Source organism: Lipotes vexillifer, unplaced genomic scaffold, assembly GCF_000442215.2.
Source record: "Lipotes vexillifer unplaced genomic scaffold, Lipotes_vexillifer_v1.1 scaffold514, whole genome shotgun sequence".
Taxonomy (NCBI): domain Eukaryota; kingdom Metazoa; phylum Chordata; class Mammalia; order Artiodactyla; family Lipotidae; genus Lipotes; species Lipotes vexillifer.
The window spans coordinates 359,481-379,490 of NW_006789975.1; the positions used below are offsets into that span (position 1 = coordinate 359,481).

Here is a 20,010-nt window from a genome sequence, read left to right on the forward strand (position 1 = left end):
AAAGAAGCCCAATGTAGGAAATGCTGCCCAGAGTATGTATCCACTGCTAGAGATTTACAACACACATCAGCACAGCCAAGGCTCAGAAAAGGGACAGCCCTGCGATATAGGCTGTTACTCTCAACATGGAATTTCCCAAACTATCTTACCAGAGTCCTTTTTTGCACAAACACCATTATGTTCCACAGGACTTTCTCTGAAACACACTTAGGGAACCACTCAACTGAGTCTGACCCTTAATTTGCCGATGATCCAAAGGTTGAAAGAGAAGTCCCCTGACCAAGGTCACAGATAGTGGCATCACAGACAGGCACAACAGGTCTCCTGCCCCTGACCATGCTGCTTTCACATACTACCAAGTCAGCGGGCAGCCCTGCCATACCACACGCCACCACGGAGAAGAGGAACGTACCCACATCACCAGTCTGGCCCCTTTAGTGGCTCTCGGGCCCTTCATCCCCACTGAGCTTGAGGATCAGGGGCTCAAATCCTTGTAGGTTCAGTGGGGTCCACGGGTGGGTGGGTATGTAATGCAGGCTGGGCCAGTCATGCTGTTCTAGCTCCCTAACGGTAGCACACGATTCAGGGATGGGTGTGCAACCTGTTGGTCTAACAAGACTCCAGACCAGGAATTATTAGAATTACTGGGGGGGGGGGAAACAGTTTTTGCGTGGAGATGATGCTAAATTAGAAGAAACTGAGCTAAAGGTACCAGGAAGCACCAGGCAGAACAAAGTTGTAAGATGAAGAGAGACCTGGCTCCTTAGGACACACCTGAGCCCCATCTGATCAGGCTGAAGCAGAACCTCCCTCCAGAATTTAAATGACAGACTAGTTAAGTGCCGTTTCCCTCAAACCAGTTAGACGGAATCCTGTCGGTTGCCAACAGAATCCTAATTTGCCCGTGAAGCAGTGTGGAGCAAGTTGTCACTGAACTGGCCCCGTAGATGCCTCTCCATCAGGAGGTATCATTTCCCCCAAGATTCCACAGCGAAGAACAATCTTTTCTGCCCCCCTCATCCCTGTCCCCTACCCACCCTCAGACCGACACCCCCACGCGCGCTTCCCATCAAAAGGACGAGAACACAGGCGGCCAAAGGCAGCTTGGGCAGTACTCGATATACATCATACATTTATTATTAGTGAATATCCCTCTGAAATCAGCAACAATATTAAAAAAAATAATGATTGCACTACTTGGTCAAGCAGAACTAGCAAGTTTCATTTTAAAAAAAGTACAAATCTGTTAAAAATTTCAATCAGTATACACATATATAATACAACATACTAGTTATGTTAAATGCTACAAACCAATGTGAATCCAATGGAATGGAGAAAACCACACACTTAAGCTTTAAGAACCATTTTTTTCTCTATATATTAGCATTTTCTCAAATACATACATGGGAAAAATGAGGTAACTGTAAAATGTGCAAGGAACAGGGCTCCCCAAATTACATATATTTATATATATATATGTAATTATATATATACACACACACACACACACACACACACACACACACACACACACACACACATATATATATATATACATATATACATATATATACACAAAAGACCTTTCTAACACAGAACACAGGCACTGGGCCCAGCCAGGGCTGGGGGACAGCACCCACTGTCATGCCTAGGCCAGAAGTTGGTAAATAAAAGAGTAAACAATGACAAGCCCCCACCACAGGAAATCATTGGTAACATGGCATCTATAGCAAGGTCGGCAAATCACAAACATCCTAAATAATTGTTTTATAAATCTTTTTTTTTTAACTTTTTTTTTTTTTAAATGTTGTGTTTCCCCCCCAATAGCTGCTCGTTGGAATCACTGCTGCAGTCAACACACCATCCGTGAGCCTGTTTCCACCTGCCCCAGGAACCGTTAAGGGTTTCGAAAACCTTTTTTTTGGGGGGTGGGGAAGGGAGGGGGTCGGAGAGGGTAGTTCTCTGTGTAAAACAGGTGGGGTTTCAACACTGCTATAAATATAGAAATGTCACCTGGAGTTATATACAGTAAGACTCTGGGTTCTCCATGGGGTGGGGGCCAGGCTGATGGGGCCCCACGGCAGGCTGGGGGGAGGTGGGGGGGCCAGGGCCGCTGCGGGAGAACGAGGGTGGTTGGAGCATCCCTGAGGCAGCAGGCGCCAGGGGCTGCCTGCTAGGATGTGCCGGCCCCACACGCGGTTCGTTCGGGGCAGCAACCCCAGCGGGGGGTGAGGAAGAAACAGAATGGGACCCGGGTGGGTGAGGGTAGGGAGCTCGGCCAGACCCTCCGGGGGCTCCTCCAAGTCTTGGAGGGCAGGGCTCAGGCTGGGAGGGGCCCCTGGAGGCGGGGTCCACATCCTCCTTGGACCCTGTACCCCTGGGACTTCCCTGGAGGAGACACGCCCAGGCAGGTGGGAGACAGGCCCTGGCTAGAGGGAGAAATGCCCTGAAAAGCGTAGGGTCCCAGTAGGCTCTGGGGACGTGTGCAGTACAGTGCATGGCAGTTATCAGCTGAGCACAGACCCCCCCCCGCCCCCCCAACCCCACCCATGACCGCCAGCCGCCTGGCCCCACCCCAGCCGCGCACATGCATGCAGACCAGGCGGCACCACCAGACCATTCCCTGCCCCTGGACACTTGGTCCTGGTTGGTCCCTATACACCCCCGCCCCCCCGCGCATTAAACCAAAAGAAAAGAAATTGTTTAAAAAATCCACACCCTCAAATCCTACACGTGATTTCGGGCCAAATGAATAAACAAAAACTGCTGCTCCTCACGTTCATGCAAAACGACAGAGAGGGGAGATGGGGCATGGGTCTGGGCCCTGTCACCACCAGGCAGGGGCAGCCACCAGCAACACAGGAAATCACTCTCCCTGGCCTGGTCCAGGCCCCCTCAGGACACATGCCGTCCCTGCCTTCCACCTGCTCAGGAGGTTGGCTCTGATGCCCTCCAGCCTGGGCTTGGGGCAGGAATGTTGTACCCGAGGTGAGGGTCCTCTAGGGAGCCAGCCCCACCCCACAGCAACCTGGGTGGGGCTGGCTGCCTGAGTCTGTCTGGGGTCAGCAGGAGAACCCACTGGCCTCCTGCCACTGCCTGTCCACGCCTGTCAGTGCCACCTGAGCAGAGAGCACACCACTTCAGTGCAAGAGACCAGGTGACCGAGGACAGCACCCCCTTTGCCCATCCCAGGGCCAAGGATCTCCACCAGCCACACGAGGGGAATGAACCCCTGGCTCCCAGGGCCGGCAAGAAAAGGAGACAGACGCGAGGGCAAACAGGAGAGACTGAGTTAGGGACTCTCAGGCCGCTCCCTGGCGGGTGTCTTTTAGACTGGTGGGCAAACGGGGAGGGAGTCTTTGGAGCTTGGCAAATGCAAGGGCTTATTGCAGGGGCTTCTCTCGGGCTGACCCTGGCACCAGCTCTGGAGATGCAGGCAGGAATGGCAGGGCAGGCCTGGGCCACGCCCTCCCCGGCCTTCCGGGGCCCCCGGAGTTTCCAGAGCTTTGGGCAGGGTTCTCCTGGATGGCTGTGGACCTCACTCAGCCTCCCTGGGCACCTCGGAAGCGTCAGCCCGACAAATGGGACACGTCCGGTTGGCCTGGGGGGAGCAGCCGCACATCAGGCTCCACTCTCACCGGACCCCCATCCCATCCGGGGCTGTTCCGCTGCCTGGTGGGGACCTGGCTCCCTGAGTGGAGCCGGAACTTCTGGATGCTGAAGAGGACACGAAGGGAAGCCCTCCAGTCCACCCTCCTCCCTCACTACACCAGGAACACCTGGGAGCGGGCGTGGCTACGTTACCTTCAACCACTTGTCGACACACTTGGTGTGAAACTCGTGGTTGCAGGGGAGGACCCGGAGCAGCTGTCGTGCCTCGAAGTCGCTGAAGCAGACAACACACCTGGGAGGAGGGCACAGAGCGTCACCCCCACACTGAAGGCGAGGGCAGGTTCGCGGCAGAGCACGAAGCGGTACCCTGGGAAGACCGCAACCCATCTGTGCTCACAGAGAGACAGGAGGGGGCGCAGGGCACTCACAGCGTCTGCTCTGACTGGTGGCTGTCGGGATGAAAGCGGTACGATGGAAGCTGTTCGATGTCTGCTTTGGTGAGGCCGCGAGGCTTGGCGTCTCCCAGCCGCTCTGCCAGGTTCAGGAGGGCCTGGACGTGTGCAGGAGGGGAGGGTCAGTGGCAACCAGGGCTGGAAGTCCCCCAAGCCCCCACCTCCCAGGACAGGGCTCCACGGGACCTCATAGTTCTCCATCTCCACGTCATCCACATCAAGATCCAGGCTGATGGTGGGCCCCATTGCTGTTGGTGACATTGGCAGCATCGAGCTAGGGGGAGATAGGTACGCGGGCCCGGGGTCAAGGTCAGTAGGCGTAAGGGGCGCAGAGCTGCTCCCGACTCCCGCCATGAAACAAAGCCCAGAACTCTGCACTGTTCACACCAGGGACCCCAGTGTCTGTCCCAAGATGTCACAGTAGGGCAGGGAGCCCAGCTGGTGAGCGTGAGTGTGCATGTATGGTTTGGCGGGGATGCTAGGTGGCTCGAGAGGCCCCAGGACCCCACGGGGCTGTGTCTGGGTCTAACCACTAGAGGCCCCAGAAGAATAGGGCGCCACAGCTCTGGGGCAGATGTGCAGGTACTTACAGGAAGTAGGGCAGGAAGCTGGGGTAATACGGTGGTGGCGGAGGCGGCGGGGGTGGTGGCGGGAGCGGCTGTTGCAGGCGGTATCTCTGGGTGCTCAGTCTCCGGGGCATCATGTGGGAATATGGCTGCAAGAGGGGGGCCAGGTGCATGTCAGCCATGGGCCTGTCTCCCAGTCACCCTAGATCCTGGGTGGGGAGTGGCACTTACCACACCAAAGGACAGCTCCTGGTGCAGGGTATCGTGGGGCAGGTAGTGCAGGGGCACGGATGGGGACAGAGTTGGGCCCGGGGCAGAGGTGGAGTAGGTGAAGCTCCCCAGGGGGTGCTGATCCCCCCGCAGGTCCACATCACTGTCGAGGCGCTGCAGGGGCTGGAAGAAGCAGGGGTGGGTCAGCAGAGTCAGTGACAAGGAAAGCCCCCACCTCCCTGCCCCACTTGCCATCCCCTCTAGCATCAGACCCATCGCTCAGACTCACCATACGTGGGTGCTGGGTCTGCAGCGACACAAACTGCCCAAGAGGTGCCATATGAGCGGGCTGGGGGTGTGGGGCTGGCGGTGGAGGGTGCAGGATATAGTGGTCACTGGAGATAAGGTGGGGGTAGGCCTGATAGGGCACAGGGAGCTGCTGCATGGTACATGCCTGGATCAGCTGCTGAGAAAGGGGGCAGAGGCTGGAGAATGTTCTTCTGGGCTCTGGGCTGGGTCTGCTTGTGGCTGGGCCAGGGGCCATTCCACCCAGCGAGCAGTCCCAATCAAAGGCCTCTGGACCATCCATCCCTGGCCTAGGCCTCCCAGGCAGGACGTCTTGCTCTTAAGACCCACAGTTACCACTCCAAACCATAAAGCAGGCACTGGGAGCAGGGAGGTCCCTGAACTCTGAAGTGCCCTCCCACTGGACGTGAACGCACATACGCCGTTCTGGACAGGGCTGTGGCCTGGAGCCGAGCAGACACTGACAGCCTGGATGGGCGCTGTAAGCTCAGCTCAGTTCTGACACTGGCCTGTGCCTGGGGCCTTCAGCTGGGGGCGGGGCAGGAGGCCCAGGCGCTCACTCACCGGGGGCGGGAGGCAGCAGAGGGGATAGTGCTGCCCGCTGAACATCACGGAGCATGCTGGGAGCTGCTGGGTGCTGCAGCCAGGGATGTGTTGGCCTGTAGGCAAGGGGAAGCCTTGGGTCGTCACTGTGGTGACTGTGTAGGACAGAGGGACAGGTCCCTGGTGCACCTGCAGGAGGAGAGACCCAGGAACTGTAGGGAGGCCACTCTGCTGCCCCCAGGTGAGAAGCAAAGCCCTGCCGGGCCAGCTCTGGTGAAGGTGAAGTCAGGGCTTGCTCCCTCTGCTCCTCAGACCAGCTCGCCAGAGGCCAGGGGCAGCGGGGCGTGGGTGTGGGGGGTTCCGCTTACCTGCTCGTGGAGATCAACCATGAACGGGCTCTGCTGGGAGGCTGGGTGCAGCATTCGGGGGCTCCCGCCGGCAGGAGCCGAGCCTCGGCGCTCCTCTACGGGGAGGTATGCTGGTCGGGTCGGCGGCTGCTGGGAGGGTAAGCGCTCATCCTGGGTAGGTGGGCTGGCCAGGGGGCCCTCACGGCCAGGGCTGCACCACAGAGAGGAAGCCCCAGTAGCACTGACGGGGGCCGCTCATTCACAGAGCATGGAGAGAAGCCAAGGTCACTACCCACTGGGGAAGGAAGGCAGCTCAGGGACCTGTGCCCTACCACCCCCTGGCCCCTGTGCCCCAGCCCAGGCTGAAAGCTCCAGTACCAGGGGCTCCGGGCTCCACAGGACTGGGAGGTTCCCTCCTACCTTCCCCAGAGCTGGCCTGGGCTGCTGCTGGGTCCTGCAGAGAATCGCCGCTGACCCACAGGGGCAGAGGGCGGCCACCTAGTCACTGCCAGAGCCCATGGCTGCATCAGGGGAGGCAGAGGGGTGGAGGGGCTGGGCCAGGGCTCACAACCCTAGGAAGCAAACCGACAAAGGAAGTAAGGTACAGGGAAGTCCAGTCCCTTGCTCCATTAGGGGTTGGGGAGATAGAATCAAACCTCTGCAGCCTGGTTCCAGAGGCCACTGATGCCCACCACACCCTGGGCTCCCCAGGCAGCGCTGTGCTCTGGCACTAGGGTTCAGGCTTGGCCTGCAGGGAGTCCAGGCCTTAGCTTCCTGCTCTGTGAAATGAGATCAGGGTCTGCCTCAGGGTAAGTTCAGAGGGCTGGCCGGCATGCTTCCAGGCCAGGGGGCTCTGGTAACGCTCCCTCAGGGTGGGGTCTCCAGGAAAACCTGTCCTGGCGTGGGGATCTACAACTCTGACCTCTAGGTAACTGGGGCTCCTGAGGGGACCCCAGCTTCCTCCCTTCTCTCTGGTTGGCTCAAGATGGATTGCAAACAGGCCTGGGGCCTAATTCTCCTTCCACAAGTAACAGGTGAGTGGTTCTGACTTGGTTTTTGCCCTCGGGGTTCCCAGTCTAAGCCAAGTCAGTTCAGTCGTTCCTCAGTATCCACGAGGGATTGGTTCTAGGACCCCCACTATACCAAAATCTGAGGATGCTTAAGTCCCTTATATAAAATGGTATAATATTTGCATATAATCTACACACATCCTCCCATGGACTTTAAATCATTTCTACATTACTTATGATACCTAATACAATGTAAATGCTATATAAATATGATGTAAATGCTACGTTAAGTGACAAATTCAAGTTTTGCTTTTTGCAACTTTATGGAATTTTTTTCCCTAAGTATTTTAAATCTGCAATTGGTTACATCCATGGATGTGGAACCCATGGATAGAGAGGGCCGACTGTATACTTTCTTTCCATAATCTGTTCCCACAGTGCCTACCCAAATGGGACTTCACCTACTCTTCAAGTAAGGTACTGTTAGCCTCATTTTGCAGAAGAGAAAACTGAGGCTCAGAGACGAAAGGACTTGCCCAAGGCCTCACAATAAGTGTCAAAGCTGAGAGGTGGGCTGACTACCAGCCTCTTGCTGCACACTGATGCTGATGGGAAGGGGTCCAGCCCAAGGGTTCTGGCAGGACGTGATGAAGGAAGTCAACCTCTGGTGAACTGGTGGGTCTGGCATGCAGCCAGGCCCTTTGTGTGTGGGGGGAGTGCATGCAAACCTGACCCAACACAGCCCCCAAGTGGGAGGTGGGGCTTGCTGAGAAAAGAGGAAGCAAGAACCTAAACCTAAGGGAGGAAGTTGAGTGAGAATGGGGCGGGGCAGGAGCTAGGGTCCAGGTGGGGGAAGAGTTGGGGGGACCATTCATTAACTCCAGAGGTTGGAATGAGGCCCTGGCAGGGAAAACTCTGGAACCTGTCAGACCCTGCAATGCTGAAGGGCGCATCCAACAGGACCAGCCTTTGGCTGTTCCTGCCACAGGGAACCCTGCCTCCATCTAACAAAACTCCTATGCTTCCTTCATACCCAGCTTTAAGTGTCACCTCCCTGCTAACACAGCTAGGGAACCGGTGTACTGTCCCCTCAACACCTTGTTCCTTTCCTCTGTGCTGGGCTTTACGTGCATGGGCCCTGACTTTCAAAATGAGCCTGAAAGGGAGGCTCTTCACCTCATAAGACAGCACGGGGCCAAGGCCACAGCCACAGTAGAGCTGAAATTCACATTTCTCCCACCCAACCTGGGCTCCAGCACTTAGCAGAGGGGTGGGCAGGGCCCAGTGACCAGCTTGTGTCCAGCACAGGGCAGGCCTGATGTGGTAAATGCACACTGGAGAGCCAATTACATAGGTCTAAGGCCATGTCTGGCAGCAGTGAAGTTAGTGCCAATGATTAAAAACTGGGACATAAAAAAATCTGTCCTTTCAGTGTGTTGTGTGTGTGGCGGGGGGAAGGAAGCAGAAAATCTGGTCCCACTGGGCCCTCATTTCTGCTTGACCCATCTCACTCTGGGCATGAGTTTTCTCTCCAGGCCACCCCAGGCCCATTCCTTGCCTGCCCACCACAGGTGACTGGGGTCGTGAGCCCCCAGTGTGAGCCAAGTGCATATCCTTACACTCATGTGTACACACACAGCCTCCTTGATTCCACTTGGAGATTTTTTTTTTAAAGGTTTCTCTCTCTTTTTTTTAGTGCCTATTTTATAGGGAGACATTAGTTTTGCATTCTTATATATCTCCTTAATCCAGCCAGCAAACAAAGGCCAAGAGAGACTCAGAGGAAACCCCTAAATAACTGAAACAACAGACTCTTGACCCACCCCAGATTTTTGGATCAGAATCTTTGGAGGGTTGGGGAACAAGGGCACCTAGATTTCTACTAAATTCCCCAGCAGTTTCTACAGCACAGGCAGGTGCTTGAGAACCTCTGTTCTAACTGACCTCAGAGATCCTGGGAGCCCACAGTCCTGCCTATGAGGAGTATTAACAAGAACTACAATACTTCCCATGTGCCATCCTGATAAGTCCTCATAGCAACCTTCAGAAGTAGGCATGCTGAGGCTCAGAGAAGTGAGGTCCAAGGCCAGTCAGTTGGAGTGGTGAGTGCACTGGGACATGGCAGTGGCCTCAACTGCTCCTCTTGTGCCAGGCTGTCTTGAAGTCCGGGCAGTGTCAAGGCTCAGGGGTGCAGAATCACAGAGGCCTAGGCCCATGGGAATCTGCTCTGGCCAGCCTCTTCAAGGACACCCACACCTCAAGAAAGGAAGTGGCAAGGAGCCGAGAAACCCAACCACCAGACAGAAGGCCTCTAGCTGTGACTGATGGTGCCAAAGATGACAGTGTTGACCCTTGCATTCTTATACACAATACCCTGACTTCTGGGCAGTCTTGGCTGAGGATTGGGCACATCGCCTCCCCTCTCTGGGCCTCAGTTTATTCATCTGTAAAATGGGAATAGCCCAATAATCACCTCCCAGGACTGCTCAAAGGCTGCTGCAGTGATTTGTAAAGCTTAGGTGTGAATGATCACTATCAGAAAATACAACAGGCTGACCTTCACTCCCACCCCCCAAGCAGCTTAAAGATGCTATTTTAAGCTCTGCAGGAGGCAGCTGGGGAACACGACTCCCTCAGGGAATATCCCCTCCCAGCTGGCATGGGAGGGGACCCTGGTTCTTGACTGGAGACAGAGATGGCCCATGGGGAACTCACCCACTTCACAGTTGAGGAAACTGAGACCAGGAGAAAGAAAGTAACTTGCTGCAGACCACAAAGCCAAAGAAGGACAGAATTAGTCCTGGCTGGCCCCCTAGGCCCAGATTTCCTCAACCCCTGACTCTCATTACCATCAGTAACCTCAAGAATTACCTAATGCCAATTCTCTACTGTAGGCCCTAAAGGAGATCAGGAGAGCTTTCTCTTTCAGGCATCCTGACTAGACCTACTGTGGAAAGAAGCAAGTAAGGCCCAGAGCTGGAGCAGCAACTTGCTCAAGGTCAAACAAGGCCACCACCTAACTGCTCTGCCTTTCACCACACCTCCTCTGCGCTGGGCTCTCAGTGAGGTCTCCGTAAAAGGGTCTTGAGGGTTCCTAAATCCAATCTTGCCCAGAAGCAGGGACTGCACCTTGCATCCACCCCCTCCCCCAGGAGGCAGCCAACTCCCTACTTCCTATCCCCATCCTGGTCTAGGGAGACCCTGACATATCATTTGGGCCTGGGGGCTGTTTGCAGGTACAGGGACTGTTTTGCAGATAAGCCAAGTCAGGCCCTGAGAACAGGAGCAGACTCAGGCAGGCTGAGAAGCCCCCCTCCCACCCCTCAAAAAAGAGGCGCGTTGGGCCCATCACTGACTGGTGGGCAAGCAGAGCTCCCCAACTGTGGTGCCTGGAGGCAGCTGAGAGCAGGACCACCAGGCTGCGAGTTAAGAGTTGTTGGCCAGCCCAGACTCCCTGGGTGACCTTGGTCAAGGAAATCTTCCCTTCTGTGAGCCTCAGTTGCCACAACTGTAAAATGGGAGTGGAAATCTCTCCTTCCCAGAGCTCCCAAATAAAGCCACAAGAGGCAAGACGCAAAAAACCAGGTGGTCACATTACTGGGGGAGGAAACCAGTGTCCCTGAGGAGCAGGCCCCTCCTCAAAGTGGGCCAGGAGCAGATTGCGGGATTCGGGGAGCTTCCTCAGCCATCCCTCCCTGGGACTGGGGACGTGGGTGGGGAGGACGTGGTACAGATACTCGCCCAGAGAGGGGCCTCCCTCGTCCCCCTCTCACTCCTTTGTGCCGGGCTCGGAGGGACATGGGGGCTGGAGGCCATACTGCGGCGTCGGGGCCAGAGCGCTGTGACTTTAAGAGCCGAGGATCCCGGACCATGTGCTCGGCGTGAGACAAAAGCAACAACAAAGGAAGTGGCGGCGGCAGGGGGAGGGGGCGGCTCCTTCCTCTCCAACCTCAGCGCTCTGCCTCTGGAGAAGGGACACTCGGCCTGGCCTTGGGGGGCGCTGGGGGTGGGGAGGGGTACCGGATTCTAGAGGCCTCGCCGTCCCCCCTCCGGACTGCCCGTAATTAACTCCTGCAGAGCCAGCTAGATCACAGCCCTCAGTCCCAGGGGAAGTGGGGGCAGGAATTCCAGGGATGCGGAAATCGGGAGCTGGGGGCTCAGGCCCCGACTCACCTTCGGCCGCCTGGCCACACGTTGACTCCTTTGTTCCCGATCTAGGACGGCCAAGCTGGGCAGGAGGCGGGGGTGGGGTGGGGTGGGGTGGGAGTGTGCTGCCTGGACCCTTTAAGAGCCCCCGCCCTGAGGAACAATGTGCTCCCTTCCCCACCCCCCCGGTCCGGGGGCAGTCCGGCTCCTTCCGGGGCCCTCTTTGTTGTCCGTCCGCCGGGCGTCTGCCTCGCGAGGCCCACGCGCGGTCAGTCTCTCGGCCCAGGCCCTCTGGGAGCGGGAGGCGGCGCAGGACGCGGCCGGGTTTGCGCAGCTGCCGGCGACTGGCCCTTTAAGAACTGTCCGCGGCGGCAGCGGAATGTAACAAACCCCACATTTGATTCACAACATTCGAAGCGACGGGGTCGCGCGCCGGGCGGGAGGGGGCCTCGCGGGGGCGCGCCGGGAGGTTCCGGCAAACAGTAGGCGGCTGCTCCCCGCGAGGGCCCCGCCCCTTGCTGAGTTCCGCCCCTCGGGGGCGCCAAGAGCCAATCATTCGCCGAGACTCGGCACGTGATTAGTGGGCCGCCATCTTGGAAGGCAGTTTTTTTTTTAAACCTCCTCTCGCCCCCACTTCCTCACTTAAAGTGCCCGCAGCCATCACAGGAAAGGGGCGGGGCCACATGGTCTGACCTAAAGATGGGAGACCCCGCGGTAAGCAAGACAAATTGGCTGTAACTCTAACTTGCTATGCAAACTAACTCACAAATCACTCATGCTTCTGAGGCTCAGTTTCCCCGCCAGAGAAGTGGGTCCCGCCGGGAGAGTCGCAGCCCGGACTTACTGTGTCATGGACCCCTCCTCGGGACGGCGCCTGGGACACAAGTGCAATGGACCTGACCTTCGACGGGGCAGGAGCGGCTCTTAAGCCAGTCCGAGTGGTTAGGAAGGCTCTAACAGCCCTGGGCCGGCAACCTCCCCGGAGATGACGTCAGCCCCGAAAGCTACTGCGCCGCGATGACATCATGGCCTGGCTGCCTCGCATCTCCTTGTTTATACTGCGCGGTGGCTTTAAAAAGTTGGGAGGGGCTGGATTGCCCAACGAACCAGTAATGGGCAACCCATGCAAATAAGCTAACGCTTGTCGGGAAGGAGGAATGGCCCGGCTCGCGTTGACGTCACAGAGACATTTAAACACACCGCCCCCAGCGTGGCCCGGGAAAAGGGCGGGGAACAGTTTGAAGCTGGAGCAGCAGTCGTCCCGCGCTCTAATTGCTCTAGGCGAGACCTCGGAGAGCTCCCTGCTTAGGGGGATTGGGGAACTAAACCCAATGAAGTCTTTAGTTTTCTACTGTACTCCTTCTAGCAATTATGAGACGCATTACTACAACCTGCCCATTTTACAGATGGGTAGAGAGAATCAAGAGCGGTGTCATTCACCCCAGGTTACAAAGCGAGGAAGAGTGGCCGAGCAGATACTTGAACCCAAGCCAAAGCCGAGTGTCGTTCCCCTTTGCCTCGATGCCTCCCCAGGCAGACATTATACAAAGTGGGGTATTATCTCTAGAGATAGCAAAAAAAAAAAAAAAAAAAAAAAAAAAAACGGGGGGCGGGGATGGGAACAGGTCAAATAAATTATGCATATAATCAATAACTGGATTACTCTGTATGCAGCTGCACTGACATAGGGTTACCTCCAGCACAGCCCTAAACAAGATACCAGCACAAAATGTTAAACATTTGTTAAGCCTGTGTGGGGGGGTTGCTGGGTGTGTGTGTGTGATTTTCTATGCTTCTTTGGTATATTTCATAATCCCAAATTTAAAAACTGAAAGAAAGATACTGAACAGAGTATAACAGTATCAGTGTTTTTAAAAATTGGATATATACAGTATCTGTATTTAGAATATTTCTGGAAGGATATACGGGAGACTGATTAATAACTGTCCTCAGGGAGAACTGGAGGAGAGCACTGGGTCAGGATAGACTTTTTATTGTATACGCTTTTGTACATTTGCTCCTTAAAAACAAAACAAAACAAGAAAAACTATACAGTATAACCTACTGAAAATTCTAAAGAAAATTACTGTGAAAGAGTATGTTTTAAATATTTTAAGCCATAAAACACTTGTGTTACTTTAGAGTCAGAAATCCCCCTTTGGAAAGGGTATCCAGTGGAAACAATCCAGAAGGAAGCTGGGGAACAGACATGCTTATCCAAGTGTTGTTTAGACCAGCAACAATCTGACACCACAATGTGGATGGCAGCCAGCAACACAATGACTGAAAATGGTACCCACTCGCTGTTTGCATATCTCTAAGGACAGAAGATCAAACTCATGATGCAGTGCTACAGATGTTACCTGGAATGCCAAACTCTATCCATCATAGTTAAACTACGTGTGCATGAGAATAAATGGGGTTGCGTTTCTCTAACCATCTCCTTATCAGCAACTCTCCCTTCTCCTAAATCCCTTCCAACCTTTTATTTTTCTCGCTCTGTAAAAGCAATCAGAAAATCCTTCCCACGTTCAAAGTGCCTACATTGTTAAGACCACCCCCCTGCTTGCCTGTGTAGGGATAGAACCTGCAATGGCTCCCTAATGCCTGGCTTTCAGGGCTGTGTTTAACAAGACAAGCTTCCCTTACCAAACTTTTTTTTTTTTTTTTTTTTGCTGTACGCGGGCCTCTCACTGCTGTGGCCTCTCCCGTTGCGGAGCACAGGCTCTGGACGCGCAAGCTCAGCGGCCATGGCTCAGGCGCTCAGGCGCTCAGCCGCTCCGCGGCTTGTGGGATCTTCCCGGACAGGGACACGAACCCGCGTCCCCTGCATCGGCAGGCGGACTCTCAACCACTGCGCCACCAGGGAAGCCCCCGTTACCAAACATTTCAGGCTCCCCTCTCCCCAGCCTCTCTCCCACGACCATGGCAGTGCTCCCTCTGGCCTTCCCTGCCTGACCAAACATTTCAGGCTCACCTCTCCCCAGCCTCTCTCCCACGACCATGGCAGTGCTCCCTCTGGCCTTCCCTGCCTGAGATGCCCTCTCTCTTCCTTTCTACCAATCCATTCCTCTTCTCTGTCCCTTGAGGCTCTGCTCCCATCTCACCTCTTATAGGAAGCTGTGAAGTCTCTAGCTTGTACTGAACTCCTCTGTCTCTGAACTCAGGCCTAGATGCACCCTGACCTTCACTTCATGCCATTTAATTTGCACACAACCCTGTCATGATTGCTTCGTGTCTCACTCAATAATCTCCTCCTGGGCTTCCCTGGTGGCACAGTGGTTAAGAATCCGCCTGCCAAAGCAGGGGACACGGGTTCAAGCTCTGGTCCGGGAAGATCCCACATGCCGTGGAGCAACGAAGCCCGTGTGCCACAACTACTGAGCCCGCGTACCGCAACTACCAAAGCCGGCACGCCTAGAGCCTGTGCTCTGCGACAAGAGAAGCCACTGCAACAAGAAGCCCGCGCACCGCAACGAAAAGTAGCCCCCGCTCGCCGCAACTAGAGAGAGCCCGTGCGCAGCAGCGAAGACCCAACACAGCCAAAAATAAATAAATAAATAAAGAATCTCCTCCTGGCGGAAGAGGATTCAGCATTTTTAACTGCACTGACATTCAGCCTTCACTGAAAGGCAGACACCACTGGGGTAACCAGTCTCATTTTATGATTGAGGATCTGAGGCTCAAGGAGGTGAAGTGACTTGCCCAAGGCCACAATGTGAAAATCCTTTACCACTCCCCACCCTCAGAAAGCAACTCCAGTAACTACTCCACAATCCAGTTACTCCTTTGAAGCCACCAAGCCTCTGACTGTGCCATTCTCTCAGTCTAAAATGTCCTCAACACCCCTACTCACCTCTGGCCAAACCCTGCTCAACCTTCGGGGCTCAGCTCAAAGGCTACCTCCTCGGAGCCTCTCCTGACCATCTGCTGGCTTCTTCAATATATGGCATGACTATTATCACACCACATCAGGATGGCAGAAGGTATCTCCATGGGACTGCTCTCCCTACCCGCAGCAGGGCCTGGCTCACACTTCCTTGGATGCCCAAGGAAGGGACTCTGTATTGCCCTTCCTTGCCCCTGATGCTTCAGGGCCAGGAAATCCTTGCCCTGTGTTCTCTCATGCATGACCCTCTAGTTTACGCCCCTGGGAGGCCCTCAGTAAATTCCCACAGACCTCTGGGTTCCCCCCAGGACCGGAGGCCAATAACACATCTCCCTCTGAAAAACCTTGCTGGGTGCATGCAGAATCACTCTGGAGCAAGAGGGAAGGAGGCTCAATTTTACCAGATTTCCCAGAGAAGCCAGAAGTCTGGACTTCCCTCTCAGGTTCATTGACAAGTCTTATGCTTTGGAACCCCAACGTGGGCCCAATGGCCTGCATACCTACTCTGTGCTCTATTCTTATCACCCCACCCCCACCCCCTTGAAGGCAGGTTCTGTTACTTTCACCTTACACAGATGAGGAAAGTGGCTAAGGAAACGACTCCCCTTGCCACAGATCCCAGAAGTGTGGCCCAGGTGGGGGTGGCTCACTCTTGCCCAGGTATCTGCCTCGAAGCTCTGTGGAGAAATCAAAGGTCTAGAGTCTTCTGCATGATCTGGGCAAGTGCTACCCTGATCATCTCATTGGTCCTCCCAATGACCTAAGAGCTAGGTACCAGTGTTTGCTCCAAGAAGCTTGGGCAAGAGAGGATATGATCCACCCACCGTCACACAGCCATCAAGGGGCAAACCTGGGATCACATTTTAAACGAACATTAAGTTTGGTGCATGCAATGCAAATGCCAACACAGGGTCCCCAAGTGTTGCTCAATAATCAAAAGCACAGATGCCCTGGGGCAAGAGACTCTCCAGATCCCAGAGTGGAAGAGTGGCAGAGAGGGATTTGAATCCCGGTCCCTCGAGTGCAAAGTACTGGATGCTACAATCCAGCTTCCACTCCCAGGCCTCCTCTGCAGGAGACGGGAGGGAGTCTGTGCAGGCAGGAAGAAGGCGGGGTCATCGGTTCCTGCTGGAGCCCTCCCCTGCTCCATCTGCCTACCTAAGACCTGGACAGCTGGCTGCCTCCTTCCCTCCATCAGGATCAGAAAGTACTCCACTCCTTTTTTCTAAGACCCCTCAAACTCTTCTCCAGATGCAGGGCCTTCCCAAGTGGAGCTGGCAGAACAGAGATTGAGGGACCATCCAGGGAAACACAACACAGCCTAGTAAAGCCAACTCAGGACACAGACCTGCCAGCTACCCCAGGGCATCAGACTTGAGCCTCACGCTCCAGGCTGGGGGTTGACAGGCCCCCTGCCAAGTCCCCTCTGCTCAGGGCAGGCCTGAACACACCTGAGTCCCAAGCTTTGTCTCCCCTAAAAAGCAGAGACTGTTTGTGCATATGGGGGAGGGCAGAGTGTCTGTAAAGGTGTTCCCAGGTCTGGGTTCAGGGCTGCAGCACTCTAGTTCCAGCTTTGAGACTTGGTCACTTATGTGGTCTCACTCTTCCTCAGTCTCATCTGTAAAACCAGGATGATGACAACACTAACGACAGATGACATTTACTGAGCACTTAGTGTGTGTAGCACTGCTGTTCATCTCCTATAGGCTACTGAGGGGGCAGGCATACACTGATGGTTAAATACAGAGCCTCTGAAACCAGCCCACCGAGGCTCGAACCCTGGCTCTGCCTTTTATCAGCTTGGTGACCTTGAGGAAATCACCACCTCTATGAGGCTCACAGTTTGTCCAGGTGTAAAATGGGGGTGATTATACCTACCTCAATGAGTCAGTAGTGGCTCTCACTTGTGTGTGCATCTTCGGCGGTACCTGCCTGGCTTTCTGGGTCTGGGTCTAAGCTTGAATGTGTGAGCTTTGAGGGTAGGGCGTTGGGAGGGGCTCCCCTTTCTGACTACCTCCCCGCTGTAGCTCTCACCACTGGAACCCGCAGGGTCTGCAGAGGAAGGAGCAGGTACCATCACCACATCATCCGGTGATGAAAATCGGGGGCTGTAAGAGTGGGGGTGCCTGGCAGACCCAGGGAGAGATGAGTCCAGCCGAATTCCCCATTTTCCCTCTATCCAAGGCCAGTTTCCTACACCCACATCTCCTTCCTGACCCCGACACCATCTCGACTCGGGCTTAATAGCCCTCAGGCAACAGAAGGTGTGTGACCTTGGACAAGACACAGACCCTCTGGAGCCCCCGCCCTCCTACGCCCTCAAAGCAGTAACCAAGCCGCTGGCGCGCGGCAGTCTGTTCCCCGGACCCGCAGCCGCCCCAGGGCAGGGCTCGGGTCGCTCTGGATTCCCCAGCGGCTGGGACAAGGAGCGTTGGTAAAGTGTTTGGGACAGCCGTGACGAGGCCAAAGGACTGCAGCTCTGTCCCGGACGCCTGGGGCCCAGCCGAAGCCGACACTCGCCAGGGGGTGCGATCGGGGCATGAGTGGGGCGCAGGGCACGCTGGGACTCGTAGTTCCCAGGGCCTCCCGTACTGGGGCCCTTAGACCTACCGGGCGGAGCAGCTCTGGCTCCGGGTCCCGGGACAGCGAGCTCCGGCCCTGCGGACGCAGGCAGCGGCCTCGCTGGATGTCCCTGTGCTACACTGCCAGCCCGCGGCCGCCCCCTATCGCTCCGTCTCTCTGGCCCCGCGCCTGGGGCGCAAGGCGCAGGGTCCAGGCCGGGCGTTACCTGGGGCCGCGGCGGGGCTCCACCCCCACCGGGAGGCCGGCGCGTCGCTCCCGCTGCAGCCGGCCAGTTGCGACAACTCCGGAGGGGTTGCGTATGATCATTCTAAGTGACATACTTCAAAAAGAAAAAAACACATATCATAAGACACCACTTAAAGGTGGAATCCAAAATGGCTACACATGAAATAAATTACAGCACGCGCGCGCGGGGTCCACGCCGGCTACGCAGCTTCACCTTCCCTCCCGCGCGTGTATGGAAGTACCTGGACTGCACTAAGCGCGCGGGAGCGGAGGGTGGGAGGAGGAGGAGCGTGTTTCGGCCACGCCCACTCAGTGTCCGGCGGCAAAGGGCGCGCAAGGGCAAAGAGTCCGGGGCCTGCCCTTCCAGCTGTCCCCTTACTACTGTGTGCCCTTGGCGAGTGACTAAATAGGAAAGATAATACGACTCCGTAGTCGTTCAAAGAACCTTCCCTTCGCGGACAGTTTGTTCCCCTCCCTCAGCCTCGGAATTGTGTGTGTGTGTGTGTGTGTGTGTGTGTGAGGTGTGTGTGAGGTGTGTGTGTGTGTGTGTGAGGTGTGTGTGAGGTGTGTGTGTGTGTGTGTGCGTCAAGGATCGATATACAAAGATTAAAGACTATGGGGTCAGCAGTTCTTGGCTCCTCCCTTTGTGTCGTTCTCTGAGCTTCAGTTTCTTCGTCTGTGAAATGTGAGCGATGATACCGCCTTTGGGCGGTAGGGAGACTAGTGATAAGAGAATGCGTGTGCCCATGGCTAGAGCTAGCCTGGACCAGAGCGTGGCTGATACCTGCTCAGGCCGGGCATCCCTAGTCCCAGAGGGGATCCCCGCCGCCTGCATCCTTGGGTATAATTAGCCGGCAAGGACTACAACTTCCAGCGCGCCCCGCTCCGGCTGGGTCGTTCCGGGAGTTGTAGTCCCCGAAGTCCTCACCTCTCAGAGGCTGCCCTCAGGAGGCCCCCTTTTCTCAGCCCAGGACTTGGCACCTCTGCAGAGGGCTGTTTTAGACCCACTACCTCGAGGCCGATTTATTTTTTAAAGCTTGCATTTGTTGAGCTCTTCCCACGTGCCAAACAATATTCTAAGTGCTTAAAATGAATTAACTTAGTTGGTCCGTAAAATCCAGCAACCCAGTGAGGGAATATTATTATTGTCCCTGTTTTATAGATTTGAAACCGAGACATAGCCAGCTAAGGGATTTTGCTAGGAAGCAACAGGGCTCAGGATTTCTGCTCAGGTGGGACCTTCAGAGCCTGCTTTCTACCCCACTCTGGTTCATCCTTTAAACAAACAAGTTCACTTGTTTTTTGGGATTTTTTTGTTTGTGTTTGTGTTTTTATTTTTTTCTTTTTAAATCAGAGCTACATTAAAGCCTAAATGAGGGTATACTTTGTAACTCTACAGTAAAATAAATAAATCTTATGTGTACAGCTTAGTGCATTCTTCATAAATGTATACCTCTGTATAACTAAAATCCAATCAAGATCTAGAAAATTTCCATCACTCCAGAAAGTTTCCTCTCACCCCCTTCGAGTCAATTTACTCCGGTCATAACTATCGATCTGTTTCCTATCACTATAGATTTGTTTTTCATGTTTAGAACTTCATGTCAATGGAATGGCTGACTGTATAAATACTGCCTTCTTTCATTCTGCATCATGTTTTTTGAGATCCAACCTGTGGTACGTATCAGTAGTCTGTCCTTATTTTACCCCCGGCTTTATTGAGATCTAAGTGACATATAACATTGTGTAAGTTTAAGGTGTACAATGTTATTCAATACATGTGTATATTGCAAAATATTTCCCAAGATGAGGTTAGTTAACACATCCTTCACCTACACAGTTGCCATTTTGTTGTTGTTTTGGTGAGAACATTAAAGGTCTACTCTCATAGCGACTTTCAAGTATAAGATAGATCCAGGGTTTCCCCGGTGGCAGAGAGGTTGAGAATCCACCTGACAATGCAGGGGATACGGGTTTAAGCCCTGGTCCATGAAGATCCCACATGCCGTGGAGCAACTAAGCCCATGTGCCACAACTACTGAAGCCCGTGTGCCTAGAGCCAGTGCTCCACAACAAGAGAGGCCACCGCAATGAGAAGCCCGCGCACCATGGCGAAGAGCG

The 20,010-nt window shown here is 54.8% G+C and overlaps 1 protein-coding gene across 2 annotated transcripts; it reads right to left on the reverse strand.

Annotated features, from left to right (window-relative positions):
• Window positions 1–3,477: 3,477 nt before the first annotated feature.
• RNF44 (ring finger protein 44) lies at window positions 3,478–12,332 on the reverse strand. Of its 2 annotated transcripts, XM_007463073.1 has the most exons (11): window positions 12,037–12,332; window positions 6,457–6,608; window positions 6,058–6,186; window positions 5,711–5,878; window positions 5,130–5,303; window positions 4,862–5,023; window positions 4,655–4,779; window positions 4,251–4,338; window positions 4,041–4,162; window positions 3,805–3,904; window positions 3,478–3,601 (listed from the first exon to the last, which is right to left on the reverse strand). In XM_007463073.1, exons 3-11 carry the CDS (start codon window positions 6,109–6,111, stop codon window positions 3,539–3,541), a joined length of 1,056 nt encoding a protein of 351 aa, XP_007463135.1. In that variant the 5' UTR covers window positions 6,112–6,186; window positions 6,457–6,608; window positions 12,037–12,332; the 3' UTR covers window positions 3,478–3,538. The 2 variants fall into 2 exon arrangements, with proteins under 2 accessions (XP_007463135.1, XP_007463134.1); XM_007463072.1 differs by lacking the exon at window positions 12,037–12,332 and having other exon boundaries at window positions 3,539–3,601; window positions 6,058–6,247; window positions 6,457–6,563.
• Between the last annotated feature and the right edge of the window lie 7,678 nt (window positions 12,333–20,010).

Excerpts from the sequence above, each read along its gene's own strand:
- RNF44 (XM_007463072.1), bottom strand. The coding sequence starts at position 6,563 with ATGCAGCCATGGGCTCTGGCAGTGACTAGGTGGCCGCCCTCTGCCCCT. Across the intron at positions 4,780-4,861 it reads AGGAGCTGTCCTTTGGTGTG|CCATATTCCCACATGATGCC; the intron begins GTAAGTGCCACT and ends CCCCTCTTGCAG. Across the intron at positions 3,905-4,040 it reads CACCAGTCAGAGCAGACGCT|GTGTGTTGTCTGCTTCAGCG; the intron begins GTGAGTGCCCTG and ends CCCTCCTCCCAG.